Source organism: Cetorhinus maximus, chromosome 1, assembly GCF_964194155.1.
Source record: "Cetorhinus maximus chromosome 1, sCetMax3.hap1.1, whole genome shotgun sequence".
In the NCBI taxonomy this organism is placed as follows: domain Eukaryota; kingdom Metazoa; phylum Chordata; class Chondrichthyes; order Lamniformes; family Cetorhinidae; genus Cetorhinus; species Cetorhinus maximus.
Genome location: NC_135879.1, coordinates 240,650,575 through 240,668,709, shown reverse-complemented (window position 1 = coordinate 240,668,709; position 18,135 = coordinate 240,650,575). Strand labels below are relative to the sequence as shown.

At 44.9% G+C, this 18,135-nt stretch overlaps 1 protein-coding gene across 1 annotated transcript in view; it reads left to right on the top strand.

Moving 5' to 3' along the window:
- Positions 1-18,135, top strand: part of LOC144688344 (semaphorin-4F-like) — a 186,636-nt gene that overhangs the window by 138,779 nt on the left and 29,722 nt on the right. The window contains exons 9-11 of the mRNA XM_078554783.1: positions 2,573-2,717; positions 5,127-5,337; positions 9,790-9,899. Coding sequence (XP_078410909.1) covers positions 2,573-2,717; positions 5,127-5,337; positions 9,790-9,899 — 466 coding nt within the window. The remainder of the gene's footprint in view (positions 1-2,572; positions 2,718-5,126; positions 5,338-9,789; positions 9,900-18,135) is intronic.

Here is an 18,135-nt window from a genome sequence, read left to right as displayed (position 1 = left end):
CAAGAATCTATCCACCTCTGCCTTAAAAATATTTAAAGACTCTGCTTGCATCACGTTTTCAGAGAGTTCCAAAGACTCACGACCCTCTGAGTGAAAAAATTTCATAGAACACGTGCAGTATAAATTGTTGTTTCCACCTTATATTGGTATTCTTGTGAGTGTCCTGATGAGTGCAAGACGAAAAGCTTAGACATATCTTTTTTTCAGCAATACTACCAAACAACTAATTGTAATAAAGTTGAAGTAATACAGCGTGACAGAGGTATGCGCTCTACTGCATGCCCGCTTCACTTTTTGTGAGTTGTATGTGCAGTGGCCTATTAGTTCAGCTGGCTAGATGGCTAGATTATGATGCAGAATGACAATAGCGCTGGTTCAATCCCTGTACCGGCTGTTCATGGAGGCCTGCCTCCTCGCCTTGTGAAGTGGTGCCTCTCAAGCTATATATAACCAATTGTCTCCCTCTAATGGAGAAAAAGATGCCTATGGTTCTTTATAGACTATGGCTAATAACTTTACCTTAAAAATGTATCCAGATGGTCTATCAATTCTTGTTGCTACTGTATAGCTTTGATTGTCCAACTGACCAATTTAATAATTAGTGCAGTAGATCAATCAACACATGCTGGCTCATTTCATTAATATGTAGATGAGAAGATTGGAAGTGCACTGCCTGAAAGTGCGAAAGTAGATTCAATGGTAACTTTCAAAAGGGAACAGGATATGTGCTTGAATGAGAAAATTTGCAGGGTTATGAGGAAGTGCAGGGGAGTAGCATCATGGGCTGAATGGCTTTGTTCTGTCCTGTATCATTATATGTTTTTATGATAAATATAAATGATACACTGAAGTCGCCTTGATAAATTGAGTGAAATAGAGTTAACATATCAGGTTGATGATCTTTCTGATGAAAATTCATTGACCTGAAACATTGGGCTGGATTTTCATGGAGGAGGGGGAAGAGCGAGTCAAGAAACTTCCTAGCTCCGTTAAGGAAGCCTGTGCCTGCCGTACTTTTGTTTTATTTTGAAGATGGAGGCAGATTGGAGTCGGCCCACCACTTCTGGAGGCAGTCCAGAGACGGGAATGGAAACAGGATGGTGAGGCCGACAGTCTAGAACATCTGCCTCTTTTTACTGGGATATTGACCCAGTTGTAATAATGATCGCCAGGCCCTTGAGTCCTCATCCACCACCCCCCCTGCATAACCCCTCATCCCCTCTGTGTCTCCATGCCTTCCCCTGCCCCCCTCCCCCACCCCATTGCCACTCACCCAGTCTTCACTATTGCAGACTTCAGGAGTCATATAACAACAATGGGAAGGCTTTGAAATGGACTTGATTGAAATTAAGCTTAGAGCTGTCACTCAAACACACTTCATGCTGGGAAAAAGAACTTCCAAAGCCATTAAAAAAAAGTTAAATCCTCTAAGAGAAGTCAATCAGTTGTAAAAATAAGCAAGCATCTATTCAGTAACCACATCAAAGATGTTAAAAGCCTCTTAAAACTGTCAGTCAAACTCAGTGCTCCATGCTGAGAAAAGTGGTTCTACAGATTTTTGAATGTTCTACAGCTTTTTGAATTTCAGCCAAGAATTTATAATGGACTCAGTTATTAAAACAACCCCTTGCATCTACAAACACATAAAGTCTATTGAAACTGGAAAACCAGGTGGCTAGGCTTTTCTAAGCTACACCAGATAGCCTGTCAATTAAAACAATTCAAGAACAGGTGGGCTGTTTTTTCTTTTCTTTAAGTGAGAGCTGCAGACATTTTTATTTTTCAAATTCAAAGCACTGTGGACATTTAAATCACTTCAGATCATGACACTTAAGAGTTCCCAAACACTGTTTTCTTCAGTTTTGAATGCATCAAAGCATTTTCCTCAATGGGAAAAGAACTGTAATGCCTCCCAATACTTACACAATGCTGATCAAAGCAATGGTCATTGTCTGGCACTTGTGTGATGTGAATGTCACTTGCTACTTATCAGCCCAAGCCTGACTGTTGACCAGGTATTGCTGCATATGGACACAGACTGCTTCTGGTCTTATGATGGAGGCAAGGTTACTGAGGCAGCAGCTGAAGATGGTTGGGCCTAGGACACTCCACTGAGGAACTCCAGCAGTGATGTCCTGGGACTGAGATGGTTGGTCTCCAACAACCACAACCATTTTCCTTTTGGTTAGTTATGACTCCAACCAGTGGAGGCTTTTCCCCCTGAATCTCATTGACTTCAATTTTGCCAGGGCTCCTTAATGCCACACTCGGCCAAATGCTAACTTGATGTTAAGGACAATCACTCTCACCTCACCCCTTGAGTTGAACTCTTTTGTCCATATTTGGGCCAAGAACGTAATGAAGTCAGGAGCATTCTAAGGACAGCCTTGACCTGGAATAGTGTGTTGTATGTGATGGTGTTTCTTTTTATTGGGGTAAATAGCTGAACCTGCTCCAGAGTTTTTTCTTCTACATATTAAAGCACAATGTTTGAGTAAAAGCTGCAGCACTTAATTAAAACTAATTCATGTTTATTCCACCCGCCTCCCCACAACCCCCATACCATCTCTAGGGACAACCAAAGCGTTTCTGCAGTGTGTGCTTACAAAATCGCAGATGTGCAGAAAGCTTTCGATGGTCATTATATGGAGTATAGAAGGGAGACCGACAAATGGGACGTGTTTCGAGGTGAAATCCCAGATCCCCGTCCTGGCACAGTAAGTGGGTGACCAATTGCAGTAAGTGATTTCTGCCCAATAGAAATAAAAAGATCTACTTTATAATAAGGAAAATAGCTAGATTGGCATCTTGAGTGTTCGAGCCAGTATGCTCGAGGCATTCAGGACAGGCATCCAAGATGTTTGATGCTTGGACTGTGCTGGTCTCATTATTAGCAGAAGTGAAAAATCAGGTCATCCTGAATGATTGTGGTGAATGCTGCTGGAAGTACACCTGAGTGGATGCACCTTCAGGTCGAATGGCCGTCTGACTCTTGTCTTGGCTCATGAAGGGTACAGACTTAGAAAAATTACAGAGAACATGCATGGAACTACATCCCAGCACCAACAGCACTTTCAAAAAAGAGCAGGCTAAGAGAAAAGGCTTTTCCCAGGGTTAGACAGGATGCAGATCTTCTTGCTAACTCTCAAAAGCACCAAGTTACCTCTAACAACGTCATTGGAAATTGAAGCAGGGTCAAAGCTCATTAAAAATCAAAGCCTTACAAAAATCAAACTTGTAATGAAGATTTGTGGTCAACATTAACATCAGTTTTACCCTCTCTGTTTTCATTGATTTCAATAAGGGAGCTGAGAACATAGGCTGGTGGAGGTTACTATGCCCCATAGCATGAGGGAGCTGGATTAAAATTAGAGAGACAGTAGCATAAAAATACAACCAGTAAGCCAGGATTGCTGTGGGAGCTGGTTGGAAGAGGACCTTAGTTTACATGGTATTTAGTGAAAAGCCCGTTTTTTCATATGCTTCGGAGAATGAGCACATGCACAAACATCATCTGCATACTGAAGCTCTGTGACTGAGGTTGAAGTGATTAAGATCAATGGTGTGACCCTGGAAAATGAGAAACACTTTCCATATCTTGGAAGCGTCCTCTTGCCGAAGGCAGACGTAAATGATGAAATTCGTCATTACCTCCAATGTGCCAACTTAGCCTTCAGCCAACTGAGGAAAAGAGTATTTGAGGACCAGAATCTCAAACCCAAGACTAAGGTAATGGTTTACTGGGCAGCAATGACCCCTATGCTCCTGTATGCTTCGAAGACTTGGTTGACCTATAGCAGCCACCCAAAGCACTGAAGAAGTACACCAGCGATGCCTTTGAAAGATCCTTCAAATTCAGAGGCAAGAAAGGCGGCCCAACAGCAACGTCCTCTCGTGAACCAACTGGCCCAGCATTGAGGCATTAATCATGCAAAATCAGCTCCGCTGGGTGGGACATGTCGTTCGTATGCCTCACACTAGACTCCCGCAGCAACTGCTCTACTTAGTTGCAGGAGGCTACTCCCAGGAGGACAGCGTACAAACTTTAAAGATTTCTTCAAAGCATCCCCGAAGAGGTCAAACAACACCCCTCACTCATGGGAGACCCTGGCTTGTGATTGACCAAAATGGAGAAAGCTCATTCAGGAAGGCACAAAACACTTCGGGAGACTTTGTCAGGAATGTACAGAGGCAAAGTTGAGGTATTGGAGGGAGCACACAAAACTGCAAACAACCCATCTGCTCAACCCTTCAAGCATCACCTGACCCACGTGTGGCAGAGTCCGCAGATTGAACATCGGACTTATCAGCCATTCAGAACCCATTGGACCAAAGTGGAAGCAAGTCATCCTCGATCCTGAGGGACTGCCTAAGAAGATAAGGAGGGGGTTACTGAGTGACAATGTGAGGGAGCTGGAATAACATTAGTAGAGATACAGTTGGTAACACAGGGTGCTGAGGGGAAGGGCTTACTGATTGATAGTGTGAGGGAGCTGGGTTAACAACCGTAAAGATACTGCCTGACAGTAATTAGCATTGGTGGATGGTGACATAGTGGTTATGTTATTGGACAAGTGATCCAGAGATCCAGGTGAGTGACCCTGAGACTTGAGTTCAAACCCTACCATGGCAGCTGAGGGAATTTAACATTCAAATAGTTAATAAATCTTGGATAAAATGCTAGTCTCATTAAGAATGATGATGAAACTAACAGATTGTCATTAAATCCATCCTGTTGACTAATGTTCTTCAGGGCAGAAATCTGCTGACCTTACCCAGCTTGGTTTACATGTGACTCCAGACCCACAGCAGTGTGGTTGACTTTTAACTGCCATCTGAAATGGCCTAGCAAGCCAGTCAGTTGAATCAAACCAATATAGGGGGGAGAAAAGTATTGTGGGTGTACCTTCACCACACAGACTGCAGCAATTCAAGAAGATGGCTCACCACCACCTTTTCTAGAGTAATCAGGGATGGGCAATAAATGCTGGGCTTGCCAGTGATGTTCATATCCCAAGAATGAATCTTTTTAAAAATCAGTAAAGATCCCGAAATTACTGAAGATCAGAAACTCAGGTGCTACTGAAAATAATTATTCTTTTTTTTTCTGCTTATTTTTTATTCAGTGCATCAGTAACCAGATGAAGGAGAGAGGCTATAAAACATCCTTGGATCTGCCAGATAACGTGCTGATGTTTATTCGAGATCATCTCCTGATGGCTGATTATATTCATCCAATTGGTGGGAAGCCACTCCTCATTATGAGGGACACTCTGTATTCTAAGATCATTGTCCAGAAAGTGAATGCCAGGACTGATCTATTCTACTTGGGTACAGGTGAGGAAATGTAATCTGTCTTCACGTATGTCTATGGTTTTCTTTCTGTCCTGTTATTTGGAATCTAACTAAACAGAATGATCTACCTCCCTGACTGTGTACTTGGAAGGGCTGTATATTGTAATACTGCCCTTCTGCCCCTGGAATATGGATTAGATCCTGATTAAGCACAAGTCTTCTCGTTCTGATTTTGTAAAATCCTGACCATGTCCTTTGTGATATTGCACTTTGCTGCACTCGGAATTAAGCTTTAATGAAATCGTCACAACGATACTGGCATTGTACCACATAAGAAACTGTGGAATTAGTTGTTGTTAGCAACTAATGGTGACAGAAGGAGTGTCATAGTTGGTCTCAAACAGTAGTAACACCCCTATTGCTGCCCCAGCTAGGCAAGAGAGGGAAGAATTTACCAGGATTTTTAATGTCAGTTGCTACCCTTTGACTTTACCTCTTTTGTGTCTTATATGTCTGGTTAGGCATCGCTGTGACATAGCAACCATCTTTAGAGTATTATTTTATCTCCATTGTCTCTTTTAAAAGAAGCTTTATTGCCTGGGTGAGAAGTCAGTTGATGCATTTCACAGTCTTAGCTAGGAGCATCTCCCTAAATCTCAGTTGAAGGTCATTATTTTGAAGACTTGCATTTTATGAAGACTTGCAGTTTTTTTATTTTTCCTAAACTCAACACTTCGCTGGTGACACAGGGAGAATTAAAGCTTCACCAGCCGAGCCTTGTCCTATTGCTCCATATAGTACATCAGATGATTGGTAAGCAGAGGGCACAGATTTAAAATATTTGGCAAAATAATCAGACGATGAGGAGAATTTACTTTATGCAGCGGTTGTTATAATCTGTAATGCGCTGCCTGAAAGAATAGTGGGAGCTGATTCAATTGTAACTCTCAAAAGGAAATTGGACATATAATTGAAAAGGAAAAATTTGCAGACTATGGGGAATGATCAGGGGACTGGGTCTGACTGGATAGCTCTTTTCAAAGAGCTGGCACAGGCATGATAGGGTGAATGCTCTGTCTGTGCAATATAATTCTTCAAGTTTAAATATGCTAATGATGCAGTAACGGTCTAGGTGATTATATTTCGAGAAGCATAATATGCAGTCATCTACTGTGGATTCAGAAGTAAACTCTGGGACTGACTTCGCCATGGAAGCGGGAAATGAACAGGATTGTTTTTGGGTCAAAATCCCGCCTTTGAAGGGAGTAGGGGGACTGACTAAAGTTAAGATTTTCATGTGGGTGAGCCCTTAATTGGCAGTAGACTCGTTTCCTGTCCATGTAGGGCATTGGGCAAGCTCTGGAGGGCCAATTGGAGGCCTTTCAGCTTCAGAGAAGTATCTGGCTACAGTACAAGATAAGTAACTAGGAGGGCACCTCAATAAGAGGGTGCCCTCTCAGCCATTTTTAAAAAAACTTTAATAAAAAAGCAGCAGGGCAGAGGAGCCCTTTTTACAGTGTGATCTTTGGCTGTACCTCCACCCAGGTGGCAGAGAGGACCTGTAGACCTGCCAGGAGTGCCCAGCCTGCCGCTAGGTTCCTACCTCAAGGCAGTTGAACTGCCTCCTGTGTGTTGGGAAACTGGAGGCTGGCTGGAAAATTCTTTTAACAAGGTATTTAATGAGCCTAATTGCCTGCCCGCCCTTTGGGCCCCAAACTCATCTCTCAGAAAATGGCTGGCACCAGGACCTTTGGGGGTCCCCAAAAATTCAGCCTTGTATCTCTGAGCTACAATGACCAGGAAAGGCCCAGTTTCAATCCCCAGTTGTTGCTGTGTAAGCTGATCTCAAGTTGGATTAAAGTTCAGGTGCCATAGTTGACAATAACACCCAGGAATGGAAGGAAAAATTGCACAGGGCTCCTGATCTCCATCACAATTTGGTTACCGCCCATTTGCTGGAAAGTATGTGAGTGGATATCAGATTAGGATTAGGTTGGCTAAGATGTCCTTCGCTGTCTGGTAACATGCCTGCATTTCCTGTCAAGGTTCACAAATGAACAGTGGACACTTGAGCAACAACCCAGATAACCATCAATGCCAGAGCAACTGTATCCCACCAAAGGAGTCAGTACTTGGGGAAAAAGGTAGAGGTACAGTGGAAGAGTAATGCAATACGGTGTTGTGTATAATAAGATATGTTAGAGTCTCCATCTTGTTTAGAGAGGTACCAACAGAGCATCTCCCTGAAACGAGGGAAAGGAAATTGACAGAAATATTGTTGGAGGCTCCTCTTTAATGAAACTGCTCAGTTAGAGGAACAAGAAGATTGCAAATATTTTTAAAAAGGAAGAGCTTGCATTTAGATAGCATCTTAAAAGCACTGGATATACTCTTATCTGGAGCCCTCTCCGAATACAGTTAATGTTTCCAGTTGATGCCCTTCTTCATAAGTCAGTGAGACACTGGAGATCTGAAAGAGGAAGCATGTACTGCAATCCGATGACAAATCTCAAACTGAAACATCAGCCTAGCTACTTCTCTTTTTTAATACAGCATTCATGTTCTTATTGCATCATAGCTGTTTGCTTCAGAATGGTAGAGAAGACTGGAGGGAATGACCTACATTGTTAGCTAGGATCTAAAAGTGACTGTGTGATCCAGGAAAGAGGGGCAGGGGTGACAGTGGTTTATAAGAATTCTCGATGTCTGAATACTATGGATTGACTGTACATGAATCTCTGTCACCCAAAGGGTAATGTTAGCAAAGCCCAAGATTTGGTGGCATAGTGGTAATGTCACTGGACCAATAATCTAGAGGTGCAGGCTAATGCTTTGGGGATGCAGGTTCAGATCCCACCATGACAGCTGGTGGAATTTAAATTCATTGAATGAAAACTAGTCTCAGTAATGGTGACCATTAAACCATCATTGTCGTAAAAACCCAAGCGGTTCACTAATGTCCTTTAGGGAAGGAAGTCTGCCATCTTTACCTGGCTTGGCCTGCATGTGATTCCAGGTCTGCAGCAATGTGGTTGACTCTGAACTATCTTCTGAAATGACCTGGTAAGTTACTCGGTTCAAGGGCAATTAGGGATGGGCAACAAATGCTGGCCTTGCCTGTGGCACCCACATCCCATGAAAGAATAAAAAAAGTTGCAGTCATTGAATGGTGACAGTACAGAAGGGGTTATTCGGGTCTCTGCTGACTCTATGCAAGCTCAATTTAATTAGTTCTTCTGTCCTTTTTTCATAATCCTGCAAATGTTTTCCTTTCAGCTGCTTATCCAATTTCCCTTTTGATAGGCACCTTGAGTCAGACTTCACCACACACTGAGGCAGTGCATGTACATTCCAGACCCTTATCACTCATTGCGTAAAAAAAATGTTTTTCCTCACGTTGCCTTTGGTTCTTTTGTCAACCACCTTAAATCTGTGTTATAAATAAAAACAAAAAATACTGGAAATTCACAGCAGGTCTAGCAGCATCAGTGGAGAGAGTTAACATTTCAGGTCAATGACCTGTATCCTCTGGTTCTTGACCTTTCTGTCTGCCAATGGAAACATTTTTTTTTTCTATCTACTCTGTCCAGACCCCTCATGATTTTTAAAATTCATTTATGGGATGTGGGCATCGCTAGCTAGGCCAGCATTTATTGCCCAACCTGAATTGCTCTCAAGCCAGTGTTGGTGAACGGTCTTCTTGAACTGCTGCAGTCCACATGGTGTAGGTACACTCACAGTGCTTTTAGGGAGGGATTTTGTGCTCTTCTGTCAAATCCCCCTGATTGTTCTCTTTAAGAAGAACAACTCCAGCTTCTCCAATCTTTTCATGTAACTGAGATCACTCATCACTGGAATCATTCTCATAAATCTTTTCTGCACCCTCCCTAAGGCCTTAACATCTTTCCTAAAGTGTGGTGCCCAGAACTGAGAACAATACCTAGTGGTTTATAGGAGGTGGGAAACCCCCAATTATGGAGAACTTTGAAAACCAGAAGTCCAAAATCACTTGGTCCTCCCAAGAATGCTACAATCATCACAGGTCACATCTCAAATTATTTAGGTGGGGGCAGTGGCGTAGTGGTATTGTCACTGGACTAGCAGAGGCCCAGGGTAAAGCTCTGGGGACGTGGGTTCAAATCCCACCATGGCAGATGGTGAAATTTGAATTCAATAACAAAAAAATCTGGAATTAAAAGTGACTGTGGTGACCATGAAACCATTGCCGATTGTTGTAAAAACCCATCTGGTTCACTAATGTCCTTTAGGGAAGGAAATCTGCCATCCTTACCCAGTCTAGCCTACATGTGACTCTAGGCCCACAACAATGTGGTTGACTCTGAAATGCCCTCTGAACAAGGGCAATTAGGGATGGGCAATAAATACTGGCCTAACCAGTGACGCCCACATCCCATGAACAAATAAAAAAAACTACATTATCCTAAATTGTGCTTTACTTGAGAATAATTTAGCCTTGTTTGTGCTTTGATATAGAAACTGGACATTTGCACAAAGCAGTCAGAAGCGGCTCCAAAACCCATGTGACGGAGGACTATGTAGTCTTCAAGAAAGATGAGAAAGTTCTGAACATTGCAGTACACAAGGTAAGGAACCCAACAAATCACAAGGCTATGAAACCTTGCAGTCGCACCTTATATTATTACTAGCAATCTTGAAAATATAGATGGACCAAGTGATGGCCATTCAGTGCATCAATCTCGCTGCTTCTGTGTATTATATAATGTGTATGATATACTCTGTTCCACTGTGACCGGATTTTTGTTTATACGAATTAGGAGCAGGAGTAGGCCACTCGGCCCCTCGGGTCTGCTCCACAATTCAATAAGATCATGACTGATCTGATTGTAATCTCAACCTACCCTGATAATCTTTCACCCCCTTGCTTATGAAGAATCTATCTAGCTCAGCCTTAAAAATATTCAAAGACTCTGCTTCCACCACCTTTTGAGGAAGAGTATTCCAAATACGACCCTCTGACAAGGAACATTTCTCATCTCTAACTTAAATGGGCAACCCCTTTTTTAAACAGTGACTCCAAATCCCACAAGACGAAACATCCTTTCCATATCCACCCTCTCGAGACCCCTCAGGATCTTGTATGTTTCAATCAAGTCACCTCTTCCTCTTCTAAACTCCAGCAGATACAAGTCCAGTCTTTCCTCATAAGACAAACTTCCCATTCCAAATATTAGTTGAGTAAACATTCTCTGAACTGCTTCCAATGCATTTGCATCCTTCCTTAATAAGGGGACCAATACTGTACACAGTACTCCAGATGTGGTCTCACCAATGCCCAGTATAACTGAAGCATAACCTCTCTATTTTTGTATTCAATTCCCCTCGCAATAAGCAATGACATTCTACTAACTTTCCTAATTACTTGCTGTACATGTACATTCACAGAAACTAGGAGCAGGAGTAGGCCATTCGCCCCTTTGAGCCTGTCCCGCCATTCAATATGATCATGACTGATACTCTATCTCAACACCATATTCCCACTTTCTCTCCATACCCCTTGCGATTTTGTGATTCATGCACAAGGACACCCAGATCCCTCTGCATCTCGGAGCTGTGCAATCTCTCATCATTTAGATGATATGCATTTTGTTTATTCTTCCTGCCAAAATGGGCAATTCCACATTTTCTGACATTATACTCCATTTGCCAGATCTTTGCAAGTTCATTTAACCTATCTATACCCCTTAAGTCCCCTTCACAACTTACTTTCCTACCTACCTTTGGATCATCAGTTTAATTCACCACACGTACATTCACAGAAACTAGGAGCAGGAGTAGGCCATTCCCCCCTTCGAGCCTGCCCCGCCATTCAATATGATCATGGCTGATTCTCTATCTCAACACCATATTTCCACTTTCTCTCCATACCCCTTGATGCCCCTAATATCCAAAAAATTGTCAATTTATTTCTTTAATATACTCAGTAACCCAGCCGGCACAGCCTTCTGTGGTAGAGAATTCCACAGGTTGACCACCCTCTGAGTGAAGGTATTTTTCCTCATCTCAGTCCTAAATGGCCTGCCCCGTGCCCTGAGACTGTGGCCCCTGGTTCTAGATACCCCAACCAAGGGAAACCTCCTCCCTGCATCCAGTCTGTCAGCCCTGTTAGAATTTTATACATTTCAATCAGATCCCCTCTCATTCTTCTAAATTCTAGTGAATACAGGCCCAGTCAAACTAATCTCTCCTCATACGACAGTCCTGCCATCCCCAGTATCAGCCTAGTGAACCTTCGCTGCACTCCCTCTATGGCAAGTATATCCTTTCTTAGGTAGGGAGACCAAAACTGCACACAATACTCCAGGTATGGTCTCACCAAGGCCATGTATAACTGCAGTAAGACATCCCTACTTCTGAACTCAAATCCTCTTGCAATGAAGCCCAACATGCCATTTGCCTTCCTAGTTGCTTGCTGCACCTGCCTGTTTACTTTCATTGACTGGTGTACAAGGACGCACACATCCCTTTGTACATCCACATTTTCCAATATATCACCATTTAAATAATATTCTGCCTTTAAGTGTTTTTCACACTTAAGTGTATAACTTCACATTTATCCACGTTATACTGCATCTGCTGTGTGTTTGCCCACACAGACAATTTGCCTAAATTGCCCTGAAGCCTCCTTACAACTCACAACCCTGCCTAGTTTTGTGTTGTCAGCAAACTTGGAAATATTGCATTTGGTTTCCTCATCCAAGACATATATCGTGAATAGCTGGGGTCCAAGCACTGACCCCTGTGGTACACCACTAGTCACTGCCTGCCATCCGGAAAAAGACCCATTTATTCCCACTCTCTTTTTCCGGTGTGTTAACCAATTCTAAATCCATGCCAGTATATTACCCCTGACCCCATGTGTTTTAATTTTGCCCATTAGCCTCTTATGTGGGACCTTATGAAGAACCTCCTTGAAACCCAAATATACCACATCCACTGGTTTTCCCTTATCTATTCTACTAGTTACATCCTCAAAAAAGTCCAGTAGATTAGTTAAGCATGATTCCCCTTTCATAAACCCATGCTGACTTTGTCTAATCCCGTTAATGCTTTCCAAGTCTTCTGTAACCACGTCTTTTATAATAGATTCTAGCATTTTCCCCACTACTGATCCCAGATTGACTACCCTCTGGGTGAGGAGATTCCTCATTGTCTCTGTTTTAAATGTGGGCGCCCTTGCTCTGAGATTATGCCCTCTGGTCCTAGACTCTCCCACAGGGGGAAACAGCCTCTCAGCATCTACCCTATCAAGCCCCCTAAGAATCTTATGTTTCGGTACTAACTGGTCCATAATTCTCTGTTTTTTCTCTTTCTCCTTTTTTAAATAGTGGGGTTACGTTTGCCACCCTCCAATCTGTAGGATCTGCTCCAGAGTCTATAGAATTTTGGAAGATGGCCACTAATGCATCCAACATTTCCAGGGCCACTTCCTTTAGTACTCTGGTGTGTAGATTATCAGGCCCTGGGGATTTTTCAGCTTTGAACCCCATTAATTTCTCTAGCACCATTTTTTTTAATAATACTGATTTTCTTCAATTCCTCCCTCTCAAACAAAGCAAAACAGAGTGAAACAGAGCAAAACAGAGCCATACAGAGCCAAAGAGAGCCAAACAGAGCAAAACATAGCCAAACAGAGCAAAACAGAGTGAAACAGAGTGAAACAGAGCAAAACAGAGCACAACAGAGCCAAACAGAGTCAAACAGAGCAAAACAGAGCAAGACCCTCTCACTAGACCCTTGGTTCCCTAACATTTCTGGGAAATTATTTGTGTCCTCTTTTGTAAAGACAGAACCAAAATATGTGTTCAATTCTTCTGCCATTTCTTTGTTCCCCATTATAATTTCCCCTGTTTCTGACTGTAAGGGACCTACATTTGTCTTTGCTAATCTTTTTCTCTTCACATATTTATAGAAGCTTTTACAGTCAGCTTTTATGTTCCCTGCAAGTTTACTCTCATGTTCTATTCTGGTAGAACCTTCCTCTCCACAGTGATGGGGCAGGGGTTGGAGAAAGGTCCAAATGAGGCAGGAATGTTTGAGTAGGTTCTGTTTTCTTGGCAGGCTAAATACTCAGCCTCAGGAGGTAGGTCATGAAACTAACTCTTTCGGTGGTACCCCTAGCCACATTAGATGCACTGGCAAAGTTTACAATATAATTGGGTTATTCTGAACAAACTCCTGAGGGATAGCTTCACATAAAGCTTGGCCACAGTTGAACATTAACTTGCTGGACCATTAATGCACCACATTGAGCCATGAGTTAAGAGACTGAGTCATGTAATATCCTGCACTTGAAATCTTCTCTTCCATCATTTAGTTGGTTAGGAAATCATTGAATCGTAGAATGGTTACAGCATTGAAGGAGGTCGTTTGGCCCGTCAAGTCTGCAATGGTGTTCTACAAAAGGCATTTAGCTAATCCCACTCACTGTTCCCTAGAAGTGCAATTTGTTTTTCATCAGATGCTTATCCAATTCCCTTTTGAAAGTCTCTGGTTCTCAATCCTTCCATCAATGATATCAGTTTCTTTCCGTCTACTCTGGATAGACCCCCCATGATCTTAAACTTCTCCTACCAGATCTCCTCTCAACCATGGGTGGAATTGTCCATGCACACTAGTGTCGGGCGTGCTTGGCGGCATGAGTGGACAATATGGCGAGAAGGCCAAAAATCGGTTTCATGACATCGTGAAATCAGTTTGCATTCGTCTGCTCAGCCCATCGATGGCAGGCCACATTTCCTGCCATCGGACGTCGGGAAACTTGTTGTAATACATCTGCATATCATTATAAGGTCAGGCCACCTGAATCATATTATTCCCCCCCGATGGATTGTCCACCACGCATGTGTAAGGCGTGCGCTTGGCAGGCTGCACTTCGAGGTGAACTCAGAGGTTAGTGCACAGTAACATTGTGCAGCACTTGCAAGGGTCGCCTTTTGTTCTTCAAGATTGAGGCGTGTTGGAGGTGTGGCAGCAAGGGCCTGCAGTTGAGGCGCATTTGGTGGGGGTCAAGGGCTTCCCTGTGGTTGAAGGTAGTGCACAAGCACATGTGGGTTGGGGGGAAGGAAAGCGGCTACCCGTTAGGGAAACATTGTACAAAGTGACCATTCCTCTGCAGCTGGGGCAGTTCAGATGCAGCCACATTGACATGCATGGAGTCGAGCCTCTAGCTTATCTGCTCACTCGAGCAACGCAGAGGCATGAAAGTGCCACAAAGTGCTCCACAGCTTTTCACCCATGGGCACAGACTGCAAACTAATGAACATTTTAGTGGACTAGTTGGATGACTGGGCACGTGGTAAAATCTCCTTGCTGAAGCTGGCCATGAAACAGTGACTGGTGGAGGCGCTCACAACTCTTTGCAATGTCATCATCCTGGTTTGGATCAGTCTTCTCCCAAGGTTCAACCTAACAGTGCAGCCTTGCAGTGCGGGTTAGGAGAATGACTGCGCCTGCCTGAGAGCACAGCATGCAGTTCAATGGGCAAGGCTGCCACCAATTAGTCAGGTGGAGTGGGGGGAGGTGGTTGCGGTTTCAGGCAGCCATGCAGCGCACTACCTCCGGCCATTCAAGTGGTGGCCAGCACTCTCCGGGATGTGTTAAGGGGCCTTCAGACCTAACCAAGTCCTTAATATCCCCAAGTGTCTGTTTCTCTTTCATCCTGCACGAGGAGTACATCAGGAGCATGGAGTCTGGTGAACTAGTCATATGTCTTGTGGCGTACAGAGAGCTGAGACAACAGAGAAGAGGGTGATGGAGGCGCCTGGCTGCGCAGAGGGAGGAGCAGCACCCTTTGGAATAAGGGGCGGCTGGGTCTCCCGCACATGCTGCTGAAGAACCATAGCAAGCAGTTGTTGGCGCCTAGCTAGACTCAGGGCCTATGGATGCCGCCTTTCATGCTTACATATGACTGACAACCAGTGTCGCTGAAGACTCCACATGTCTAGGGAACTGGCCAGTCTCATCTGCCAACAACTTCATGATTTAGCGCCATGGGGACATGGAGGGCACCACTGCCAGTGGGCATGAAAATGACCGCGGCGCTCAATTTTTACCCAGTGGCTCCTTTCAGGGCCCCACAGGTGATCTCTGTGGGATATCACAAGCCTCCACTCACAAATGCATCCATAAGGTCACGAATGCCATCTTCGCAAGGGCATACAACTTGTGCATTTCACCTGGCCTGAGAGCCAGGATGCAGAGCAATTGGATTTGCCCAGATCTCGGGTTTCCCACAGGTGCAAGGTGTGATAGACTGCACTCACATGGCACTCAGGTCTCCATTGTAACAAAGGGTGAGTTATGTCAACCGTAAGGGCTTCCATTCGCTGAATGTGCAGCTGGTGTGCGACCACCACAGGGGATCCCTGCAGGTCTGTGCATGGTTTCCAGGGAGTGTCCACGCCTGCTACATTCTCAGTCAGTCATCGATCCCTGACTTCTTCCAGGGTCCACAGAGGCTGCAGGATTGGCTCCTTGGGGGCAAGGGCTACCTGCAGACGATGTGGCTGACGATACCCGTGCGGCGGCCTCAGACTGCAGCCGAGCGATGCCATAATGAGGTTCATGCTGCAGCTCACAGCTTGGTGGAGCAAATGATCAGGATGCTGAAAATGAGGTTCCAGTGCCTGGAATGGTCTGGTGGAGCCCACAGAGGATGTCACACAACGTTGTTGCCTGTTGAACCCTTTACAACCTGGCACTGTAATGGGGAGAGGAGCTGACTGAGGAGGAGGTGCAGGAGCTGGAGGTCTCCTGCAATGAGGAGGACATTGATGGTGATGAGGGTGAGGATGTCCTTGAAGGCAGCGATGAGGACCTTGCACTGGCCAGACAAGGCAGGCACGCTCAGGAGGCCCTCATAGCTTGTAGATTTGTGGAGGATGATGATGACATGCAATGAGGAGACTCCAGTCTGGGGCTTATGGCAGTGCACATACCATCTGTGATACTGCTCCTATCATTGAGACACAGTGGAGGTGCTAATAGTCGCTCAATTGCAGGAGGATGGTGACAACATGCAGTGAATACACTCCATAGATCTTCACATAGCGTCTGAGAATACCTGACTCCTATCTGCCTGAGAATATCTGACTCCTATCTCACTTGCACTTTGTGATCAGGATCATATCATGCAGACGCAACGATGAAACTTTAAAAGCACCTGATCCTTTGTCCGCCTTCAGCACTTGAGCCCTTCAGGAGCACAGCGTCACTGGTCACAGATGCTGAAGAGTTGGGGGCCAGCCCCACCTTAAAGGTGGTGAAAGTACACAGAGAGAATGATGGAACTCTGTGACAGCTGCCATGACATTCTGTCAGCAATGACGAGCGCCATCGAGGTGCAGACATGGGTAATGTCTCCAGGGTGTGTAAGGCCGGACCATCACTTTGGTCTGAAGGCTACACACTGCATAGTGAAGAGCTCCTGGACTGAGACACCTGCCTTTATCTTGTGCAGGAAGTTTTCGCATCTGAGTGGCACGAACACTGCTCATTGGAACAAGGAGCCATAGCCAGGGAGACATTGTTGGAAGTTTATTTGCAATAGTGAACATTAAGTACAAGTGATTAACACCCATGCCCAGGCTGTGCAGCTACATCTTCCTTGAGGTGTCAGCTGTGGCTCAGTTCATAGCACCCTCGCCTTTGAATCAGAAGGCTGTGGGTTCATGTCCCACTCCCGGAAACCAAGAACTGTGAATGTACTCGAAAGAGTTACAATCTGTGACTGTTGATAACTCGAAAGAGTTACATCTTCCTAGAGGTGTCAGCTGTGGCTCAGTTCATAGCACCCTCACCTTTGAGTCAGAAGGTTGTGGGTTCATGTCCCACTCCAGGACTTGAACAAAAAAAAAGTCAAGAACTGTGAATGTACTCAAAGAGTTACATCTTCCTCGAGGTGTCAGCTGTGGCTCAGTTCATAGCACCCTCGCCTTTGAATCAGAAGGTTGTGGGTTCATGTCCCACTCCCGGGAACCAAGAACTCTGAATGTTCTCGAAAGAGTTACAATCTGTGACTGTTGATAACTCGAAAGAGTTACATCTTCCTAGAGGTGTCAGCTGTGGCTCAGTTCATAGCACCCTCGTCTTTGAATCAGAGGGTTGTGGGTTCATGTCCCACTCCCGGAAACCACAATCTGTGACTGTTGATAACTCGAAAGAGTTACATCTTCCTAACCTTCCTAACCCTGCCTGTCTTGGTGCTCCCCGGACATCCACAGTGGAGGTTGAGGCAGCCTGCTGACTGCTACGCCCTGTTGTCTGTGATGACCTTGGCGGGTGTCCTCTGGAGGGCCCCGGCCTGCTTTTGGGGCCATGCTGTATGGCAGTGGCACCCTCCTCGGCCTGTGGAGCTGGAGCTGCAGGAAGAGGGGATTCGGAGGGGCCGAACACTCGGAGTCACTTGGATGGATAGCCCCGGGGGGTACATCTGTTGATCCTTCTCCCCTATGGGTGCCCAAGGGCCCCTGGCTGACTCTGCGAGGAGAAGGGGTGGGTGGAGTGAGGTCGAGCTGCCCCGTGCCCCTCTCGTGTACACACTGTTGGAGGCCAACTATAGTGTCGGCAATGGAGTTCAGCCTGCGCAGCAGTGACATCTTGGACCAAGGTTTCCATGGCGGCCTCCATCCTACCAGTGTTGACCTCGTTGTGTTGGCATGCCTTGCTATCAGCTCAGCATGAAGATGGGCGGACTCCTCCATCATGCCTTGCAATCTGAGGAGTGCAGTGGACATCCCTTCCTGATTTGCCCAAGCTTGCCTTTGCAGCTCCAGCAACTGAGACATGACCAAGTCAAGA